Source organism: Lithobates pipiens, unplaced genomic scaffold (assembly GCF_037356315.1).
Source record: "Lithobates pipiens isolate NorthernLeopardFrog02 unplaced genomic scaffold, aLitPip1_a1.2 Scaffold_18, whole genome shotgun sequence".
In the NCBI taxonomy this organism is placed as follows: domain Eukaryota; kingdom Metazoa; phylum Chordata; class Amphibia; order Anura; family Ranidae; genus Lithobates; species Lithobates pipiens.
The window spans coordinates 525,082,903-525,092,979 of record NW_027507758.1 but is presented as its reverse complement, the minus strand read 5'-3'; the positions used below and the strand labels follow the sequence as shown (position 1 = coordinate 525,092,979).

Sequence of the window (10,077 nt, the reverse complement as noted above, 5' to 3'; positions counted from 1 at the left end):
CATTCCACGACCGCAATACTTTCGCCCACAGCAAATATTCTTAGAGCAGCAAGCCTGCCAAACCGAAGGCGACCCATTCAATTGAATAAGGAAGTGTACAAACAGGTGCAACGCATGTGGTGTGTTGTTGCGGCAATTACAGGGTGAGAACAGGTGGCAAGGAGGCGTCACATCACCTTGTCGTCTGTCAATATCTGCAAAGGGATCTGAAAAGGATCGCTTTTCAGAGGAGCATTGGCTTAGAACTATGATGTTTTATTGTGGGGTGGCTTTCTAACCCTCTGAGCTGTATATTATGTCTTCACCTCCATTCCCCTGCACATTAACCCCCTCATCTCCATCCATCCTGTCTATGTGACCAGTGACCACCATTATGGTCAGGTCACTGTATCAACAATTCACATCGCTGGTGCCATCCACAATAAGGCTATTTAGAGATCTTAAGATGGTGATCTACTGCCCTTAATCCACCACAAGATGGCGATCTACTGAGCTTAGACAACCATAAGCCTTCTACTGCTCGTAGACAACCACAAGATGGCGCTGCCAGCCAAATGTGAGCTGCTTCCTTCTTCCGGTACACGTGACTTCCTGAGATCCGGTTTTGTGTACATGTGGGCTCCGGTGTAAGCTGAGTGTAATGCTAGCCAGGCTCAGCCATGCAGGTCTCCAATATTAATGATGTGAAGATCTACAATCTGAGCTGCGGAAAGTCTCTGCCGGAGGTGAGAGCCATTGTTATCTGGTGTATACTACATCACATCTCATAGTCCATGTACACTGATCAGCCATAACTTTATGACCACTGACAGATGAAGTGAACAACATTGATTATCTGATTACCGTGACATATGAAAGTGGGTGGGATAGATTAGGCAGCAAGTGAACATGTTGTCCCTGAAGTTGAAGAGTTGAAAGCAGAAACGGTGGACAAGTGTAAAGGCCCAGATTGTCATGGCTAGACAACCAGATCAGGGCAACTCCATAACTGCAACCTTTGTGGGATGTTCCCAGTCTGCAGTAGGGATGAGCTCATTCGCGTTTGCATGCTCCACGTGCAGAGCTCGTCAGGAAGTCGGCGCTGCGCTGCGCTAATCACAGGCAGTGAGACATTGCCCGATCTCAGCAGCCACACATCTGGGAATGTCTCACTGCCCGTGATTAGCGCAACGCTGCGCCGACTTCCTGGCGGGCTCTGCACGTGGAACATGCAAATACGCTGGAGCTCATCCTAGTCTGCAGTGATCAGGACCGACTACAATAGTCCATGGAAGGAAAACCAATCAATTGATGACTATAATAGGCTGGCAGGGCTCACTGATGAGTACGGGGAGGGAAGGCCGGTTTATGAAGTCTAATCCAATAAAAACACTTCTGTAGCTTAAACTTCTGGAAAAAGTTAATACTTGTTCCCATAGAGAGGTGTCAGAACACACAGTGCATTGCAGTTTGTTGTGTATTGGGCCGCATAGCCACAGACCGGTCAGGATGTCCATGCTGACTAAGGATAAGCTTAGGCGCGTTCAAAGCCCGCATGTGCAAAGCTTGCCAGGAAGTTGGCACTGCACAGCGCTAATCACAGGCAGCGAGACATTTCTCGATCTCTGCAGCCGCAGTTCAGGAAAATGCCTCACTGCTTGTGATTGCCGACTTTCTGACGGGCTCTGCACGTGCGGGTTGCGAGCACACCTGAGCTCATCCTTAATGCCAACTAGGGATGAGCTCCGGCATGTTCGCATACAGCACGTGCAGATCCCACCAGGATGTCGGTGCTGCGCTAATCGCAGGCAGTGAGACATTTCCTGATCTCTGCAGCTGTGCATCGGGACAATGTCTCACTGCCTGTGATTAGCGCAGTGCTGACATCCTGGCGGGCTCTGCGCGTGCTGTATGCGAACACGCCGAGGCTCATCCTTACTGCTGACCCATGTCCACAGCCAAACCTACAATGGAAATGTGAACATCAGAACTGGACTACAGAGCAATTGAAGAAGGTGGCCTGGTTTGCTGAATCAAGAATGATTTGAAGAGACTTTGAGATGTTGACTTCAAATGGTCTCCAAATTCTCCAGATCTCGGTTCAATAGAACATCTGTGGTTTGCTTGAAAAACAAGTCTAATTCATGGAAGTCTCACCTCACAACTTACAGGATTTAAAGGATCTGCTAGTGATACCACAGTATACCTTCAGAAGTCTAGTGGCTGATTAGTGTACATAGTCCAGTCCGCGTCACAGTCCTCTGTACAGGCGGTCCGCGTCACAGTCCTCTGTACAGGCGGTCCGCGTCACAGTCCTCTGTACAGGCGGTCCGCGTCACAGTCCTCTGTACAGGCGGTCCGCGTCACAGTCCTCTGTACAGGCGGTCCGCGTCACAGTCCTCTGTACAGTCAGCACACATTTTAGCCCCCAAATGCTCGAATTGGAATGGGGCTATGATGCTCCGCAAGCAGAGAGCCCGTGAGGGTGTATATACAGTCCCCTGTACAGACCGGACTCTGTCGGCGTCACAGTCCCCTGTACAGGCAGGACACGGTCTGCAGCATGGTCCTTTGTACAGACTGGACTAATTTTAGCCCCAATGCTCAATTTGGAACGGGATATGCTGCTCTGCAAGCAGATAGCCCATGGTGGTGTGTATACAGTGAGGGTGACACTCTACTGATTAGTCATCTGTCATACCTTTCATACTGTCCGGGGCATGCATTATGCAGTTTTATATGATTTATAGTGCAACATTTGTGTATATTATATGTGTATACTGGATCTGTTCTTTAACATTTTTTTATACTTCTGCATTTCAGTGGCTATCAGATCGAAAAAAGAGAGCGCTACAGAAAAAAGATGTGGGTAAGTAATGTTAACATTTAGGAAGAAATAACACTTCATGGTATGGGGAATTGTCTGGCTCTTACTGCACTAGTAGATCACTGGAATAATTGTCTTTGTTTTTGGCATATAGACGTCCGGAGGAGAATTGAACTCATTCAGGACTTTGACATGCCCACAGTCAGCACCAACATCCGAGTTTCCAGAGATGGACAGTACATCATGGCAGCCGGTGAGAATATTTTATTTATGATAGAATAGCAGGTTTAAATTACAATTGGTATATTGTGATCTAACTGACACAGAAATGATAATATTATTGTGTGTGCTTACAAAGATTATAGTCTACAGCTGATTCATAATAGTCAGTCGTGTGTATTGACATTCTGGAGTTGATTTACTAAAACTGAAGAGTGCAAAATTTGATGCAGCTCTGCATGGAAACCAAGCGGCTTCCAGGATTTTTTTTAATGTCAAAGCTTAAAAGAGAAGTCCAGCCTAAGCTTGTTTGGCTGGACTTCTCTTATGGGTCACAGGAGTGCAATTCATTTTGCACTCCTGTGACCTGTTTTCAGCAGAGCGGTCTGAATTCTGCTCTCTACTGGCGTCGCAGAAATCAGTCCAGGCACCACGTCAACCCGACAAAGTCTGAATCTGTCAGGTGCCTGTAGTGATAACCGTCTTAGGCTCTCAGTGAGCCACTGAGAACCTGAAGGGGCTGCTTTCTGCCCCTCCACAGCTCACCGCTCCAGTGAGCGTGGAGGAGCAAAGAGGAGAGCTGTTGATTGACAGTCAGCAGGTCTCAGCTCGGGGAGCTGAGAGAACCAAGCCATCGGTGATGTGATCTCTCGTCGTTAGTGCAGGGGCGCCGAGGGACAAATGCAGCATCGGACCCATGCTGCATCCACCTAGGTAAGTATGAATGGGCAAAAAAACCCATAATTCTCTTTTAATTGAACAAGCTGAATTTTGAATCTGGCTACCATGCACATCTGCAGCAGATTTTGTACATTCATCTTTAACCACAATAAAAAGAGTAAAAAAAATAAATAAAATTAATATTAATAAATAAAATTTGCCCAGTTTTAGGAAATCAACCCCTTTATGTCTTAGTGAATCGGCTTTAGTTCTAATACCATTGTATGGGTGGAGAGACCCTGCACCAACCAACTGTGAAACTTTTTAATATCTAGTTTCTCTAGGTATTTGGCTTCTAACTAGGTTAAAGCAGAACTAAACACAAAAAATAAAAAGGCTTCAAATATTTGCAGCGTATTAGTCCATAGATTTGATGGCTGCATTGGTTTTCTTTCTTCTAAGAACATTTTCAGCAAGTACAGAAAATTCTTGCTCCCTCCATGGATACAAATGAGACCTGAGTGAAACCACAAAGGGACAGAAAGTGTGCCATTCACAGAATCACACACACACACGATTCTGCCTCTTCTGGGTTAGGAGCATGCTCCTGTGACTGCTGTGTACACAAGGCACAGCAGAATACAGTTACCATTCATGAACAGCAGGCTTTCTGTTGTGATCTGTGATTGACCCACAGCAAACACATGTTACCTGGTTACCTGTGCCATGTGATTAGCTGTAGCCAATGACAGATCACAACCATAATCACACACTTCATGAATGGGAAACCCATTCATGACATCTAAAACTATTGTTTAAACAGTGATCATCACTGTATAACAGTGTAAAAAAATTAAAATAATCCCTGATCACCCTCGTGAACCTCTTTGAAACAGGACAGGGCGTACTGCCGCCAAAACAGAGCTGTATACTTAATGTAACTAATGCTATAAATAGTTTTTACACCACTGATGGCATGGGCACCTGTTGGTCCAAATGAACTTTTCCATTCACTAAATTCAATCAAACCTGGAGTTGGTCTTTAAAATTACCTCCAGAGAAGTATGTGCTGACCTTACCACACGCCTTACCACTTGGTGGTTAGAACTAGGGAAAGAACACCCTGTGTATGCTCCAAACCAAGCTTGCACAGGGCTGTGGACTCCTCTACCCTGAAGTGATCGGGCCAAGCACAAGGCAGAAATGTTGTTATATGGGAGAATAGGATAGAGCCACATGCTAATTCAGGTTTTTATTTTACAATCTCGGCATGCTCTTGTGCTGTGATGAACTTACTCCCGTGTGTAAGCGCATACGTTATGTCGTCTTGTCCCCTGTAGCTGTTTTTATAGTCGACAGAGCTGATCCAGACAGTGGCGAGGATAACCCTGATTGAGAGAAGACTGCAAAGTGTACTGGGTTCAATAGGTTTGAATTGTGTTTTTTTTTTTTTCCTTATATTGAACATATATAAAAAAACAAAACAAAAACACTTTCAATGATATATTAATTGATCAAATAAGAGTAAATAATAGACATTCATTGTTCGGGTTTAGATACCCTTAATGGAGTTATTCTTCCCTTGTTGGCTGTACCCCTGTGTTCAGCAGTTTTTAGACCTCCCTTTACACCTTTCATATAAATCCATATTTCGTCTGTAATACTTGTAGACGAACTATGTTCTCACTTGCTAATTCTACTTTGACACTTTTTTTTTTTTCTTTAGGTACATACAAGCCGCGCATTCGCTGTTATGATACTTACCAACTGTCTCTGAAATTTGAAAGGTGTTTGGATGCGGATGGTGAGTATGCCTTTTATTATAGTGGGGCATCTGTACTTCTACACTGGGACTTTTCTATCCTGTTTGGGGATAACCATCTGTGTTCATTTTTTTCCTTTGAGCATTTATGTGAAAGTACGTGTATTGTGTATATAAAGTTACATTTCAATTTTTAATCTTAAAGTAGATATAAATCCTAACAGGTTGACTTTTTGTTTGCTATACCATTGCTTATCATAGAGAGTTGCCATTGTTTTGTTTCAGTTTTAAGCAGTGGAAATGCATCAAAATGTATATTGTATTGCAATGCACTTTGAATTGAATGCCAATGTGCATCACAGCACTGATAGATATTGATGGGTTGGCATTTATCTTAACAGATGCGTTTCCATTGATTTCAGTGAAGAACACATAACAGAAAATGCATAGGTATGAATCCAGCCCTACGTTGGCTGTAAAGTCATGTTTATTTTAATTTATAATAAACGTGTTATACTTACCTGCCCTATGCAATGGGTATTGCAAAGAGTAGCCCTGAACCTCCTCTTCCGAGGTCCCCCATTGGTATTGTTGACTCTTCACATTCTTGGTGTGCCACCATTGGAAGTTGTTTCCTATCGTGGCACACCTGTGGACTGGATCCTGAGCTGGGCTGTGTGTATCTTTACACATACACAGTGCATCTTGGCCCTCTCCCTCCTAAGGATTTGATTGCCAGCAGCAGGATCCAATTGGCTGATCCAAGGCTGCCTCTGTCCAGTGAATGTAGGGAGAGAGGAGAGACCCAGTAAAGACATGCACAGTGCTGGATGGAGTGAGGACTTGGGATGAGGGGTGATGCAAATGCCGGGAAATGCTTTTGTTAATAGAGGGAATGCATTAAAGTGGGGTTCCACTGCCTAAATCATTATTTTTTTTTTTTGTTAAAATGTCACAGATTCAATTATTTAAAATTAAAACTCACTTGTTTCAGTTTTTATGCTGTTAAGATGTCAGTTTTCTGTTTAAAAAAATGTTTAAATCTTTTTTGGCCGTTCTCATCTTGCCTGTGGGCATGTGAAGCCCACAGGCATCCTCTTCCGGGGATACAGTGCTGCTGATCGACCAGCATGCACTGCACGTTGTATCCCCGATCTCGTGCATGCGCAGTAAGTTGAATTTGGAGCGCCGTCAATAGCTCGGGTTGCCATCGCAATAGGCGGCGGCGGAAGTCCCGCCCTATTGTGATGGCAACGTAGCTGAAATCCCGTGATAACTCGCGCCAGGCTGCCTCACTGACTCCTGGGAACAATGACACAAGCTCCCAGGAGCCAGTACGGCTATCAGGAAATTACGAAATAGCAGCACTAGCCACGCCTCTATCCGCACACAGGAGAGACGGGAAATATAGAGATTACAATGACAAGTAAGTTACAAAGAAAAAAAAAAAAACCTTCAGTTTTTACATTAGGAGATAGAGTTGATTGGATTGGTCTAATGTCTTAAAATCAGATGGAGCTCCGCTTTAAGGTAAAAGTTGGGCCTTTACAATCACTTTAAAAGAAAGCTGCAAATGTAAAAAATATAAAAAATTTACTTGAAATATTTATGTCAAAGGTTATATGAGATTTGGGTCTTAATAACAAGACCATACTTTTTTATTTTTTTTGGTTGAGTTCAATTCTTTTTCCCAAACTTTTACTGTCCTTCAGGCTTTGGGGGAACCAGACTGTGGCCAGTGGGAGTAAAAAATGCCCCAACCTCAGTGCTCTATCTTGGGCTTTAATGGGAGAATTAGTGCCCCTTTTTTGGTATCGATGGGAAGAATAGTGTCCCATAGATGGTGTGAGTTGGTGGAATAGTGCCCCAAGGGGCAGATAAAGGCAAGCAGAGGGCCACACTTTAAAGATCACTGCCCTATATCATAATTTACTTTTGTAAAGATGAATCTCCTTTCCAGCCCATAGAAATGACTTTCATCAAATTTAATAACAGTATGATTATTTTAGATGTTGCTTGGCAATGACCTCCGCTTTTGTCAGGTCTTAAGGCCCCCCTGTGATCGTTCTCCCAAGCTCCGCTTACGAAGTGGTGTCTTGCTGGAAGACTGTTTATTTTCTGTTGGGATAATGACATTTTTTTTCCTCAATAATCACAGAAGTTTTCAGCCTTTGCTATGGCCAGTTCATATTACTGCTTGGACTCACACAGTCCGCTTGCTTCCAGACAGAGATCCATTAGGGATTTCTGGTGGTACTGTACTCCTGAGATGTCCAAAGGTGTGTATTTAACCACTTCAGCCCCATAAGGATTTACTCCCTTCCTGACGAGCCTTTTTTTCCGATGCGGCACTGCGTCGCTTTAACTGACAATTGCGCTGTCATGCGACGTTAACCCAGACGTCCTTTTTTCCCCCCCACAAATAGAGCTTTCTTTTAGTGGTATTTAATCACTTCTGTGGTTTTTTATTTTTTGCGCTATAATCAAAAAAATAGCGACAATTTTTGAAAAAAAAATTTTGTTTTTCTCTCTCCTTTTTTTTCCTATAATAAATATCTTCAAAAAAATATAAAAAAATACATTCTTCCACAGTTTAGACCAATATGTATACTTCTACATATATATGGTAAAAAATAAAAAATAAAACACAATAAGCGTATATTGGTTAGTTTGCGCAAAAGTTATCACGTTTACAAAATAGGGGATAGATTTATGGCATTTTTATTATAGTTTATTTTTTTTAATTAGTAATGTCGGCGATCTGCGATTTTTATCGTGACTGTGACAATGTGGCAGACAAATCGGACACTTTTGACACTATTTTGGGACCAGTGACATTTATACAGCGATCATTGATAAAAATAGCCACTGATTACTGTGTAAATGTCACTGGCAAGGAAGGGGTTAAACACTAGGGGGGTGATCAAAAGGTTAACTGTGTTCCCTCAGCGTGTTCTAACTGTAGGGGGGGTGGGCTCACTAGAACATGACAGATCACTGCCCCCGTTCACTGGGAGCTACAGTAGATCTGTCATGTTGCTAGGCAGAACAGGCATAGGCAGAACATAGGCATCTCCCCGCTCTGGCACTCCGTGTCACGATCACGGGCCCCCAACGGACATTGAGTCCACGGGATGCGCAGGCAAGCTCTCGTGGCATGCGCCCGCTAGCCGCAGTTGAGAGTGACGTACGGGTACGTGGTTTTGCGCACCTGTGCTACTTTTTTGACGGCCGGCAAGTGGTAAAATCCAGTTGCATAAGAATCTATATAATGGGTCATTGCCTGGGCAGCGTAACATTGTGTGGGCTGTGCTTTTGTGTATAGAGGGGTTTGATAAGAACTGAATGGTCACTCTAATAGTGGCTGCGGGTTTTTACCTTTTTAAAACTAACTCTGGGAACAACATTTTCATTAAAATATATTCTTCAATATCCCAAAAAGAAGAAAATATATCTAGTCAGTGTGCACAAATACATTTGCAAATGCAGTTATCTTGTAAAAGTGATTGTGCCGCACATAGCCTGTGCACAGGGTAGAGCTGTGGGAGGACTTAGCTGGTCCACTCGCTACAGGCTGCCTGCAGAAAACAGGAGGGGCGGAGACAAGACCAGTCATCCTGTACAAGGAGAGAGAGCAGCAGTGACTGGTCTTTATAGGAAGCTGCTACACAGCAGTTGTGTGAATGATGGATTATAGCACAGGAATGGAGGAAATACAAAGGAGACCAAGACACATGTGAGAGTAGAAATGATTCCTGTATTTTGACAATATTTGCTTATCCTAGAGATCAGCATTAAGGCTACAATGCCTGAGCAGGTCTTTGAGTGTTTTTTCGAGCGTATTTTTGAAGCGTCTATATGCACGTTTTTGTGCGTTTTTAAACTTTGGCATTTTTTTTTTAACCCAATGGAGAAAATTATAATCATTTCATCATTCTTCATTTGTTGCTATGCTTTTTCATCCCCTTTATTTATTCTTTATTAATTTGTTTACTTTTTTTTTGTAAGGGGTTATTTTGTTTATTATTGGTTATGTATGTATTTATTAGCTATGGGGCTAGGATTTAGGATTAGGGGTTAATATTTGGCTTAGGGATAATATTAGGGTTAGTGCAGAGGTCTCCAAATTGCATCCCGTGGGCCTGATGTGACCCTTTACTCTCCTTTATCTGGCCCTTGGGGCATTATTTCTTCTACTGACACCAATTATGGGGCACTATTTCTCCCACTGACACCATTGATGTCAATTTTTTTACTCCCCCCTGACCACCAAGCCTGTGGCATTGTTTAGTCCCATCGATGCCGGCGCATTTTCTACTCCCACTGGCCATATTCTGACACCCCCTAAAGTTTGAAGGGCAGTAAACTGGCCCTTCGTTTAAAGAAATTGGAGACCCCTGAGTTAGGGGTGGGTGTTAGGGTTTTTTTTATTTTTTTATTTTTTATTATCTGCTTATGATGATTATTTATTTTTTTATGTATTTTTATTTAATTATTGCATTTGAGCCAAAAAACATGCAACAAAATGCACTAACATGCTAAAAAACGCTTGAATCAAGCATTTCTGTGTAACAAAAAAACACACTTAAAAAATGCACCAATCTGCCCAATTCAAGCTACAAAAAAAGGC

At 42.9% G+C, this 10,077-nt stretch overlaps 1 protein-coding gene across 1 annotated transcript in view; it reads left to right on the top strand.

Annotated features, from left to right (window-relative positions):
* Positions 1-537: 537 nt before the first annotated feature.
* The window catches only part of NOL10 (nucleolar protein 10), a gene marked incomplete in the record, with an annotated part of 98,108 nt that continues 88,568 nt past the window's right edge, over positions 538-10,077 (top strand). The window contains 6 exon segments of the mRNA XM_077488783.1: positions 538-626; positions 628-676; positions 678-725; positions 2,803-2,848; positions 2,961-3,059; positions 5,412-5,489. Coding sequence (XP_077344909.1) covers positions 538-626; positions 628-676; positions 678-725; positions 2,803-2,848; positions 2,961-3,059; positions 5,412-5,489 — 409 coding nt within the window.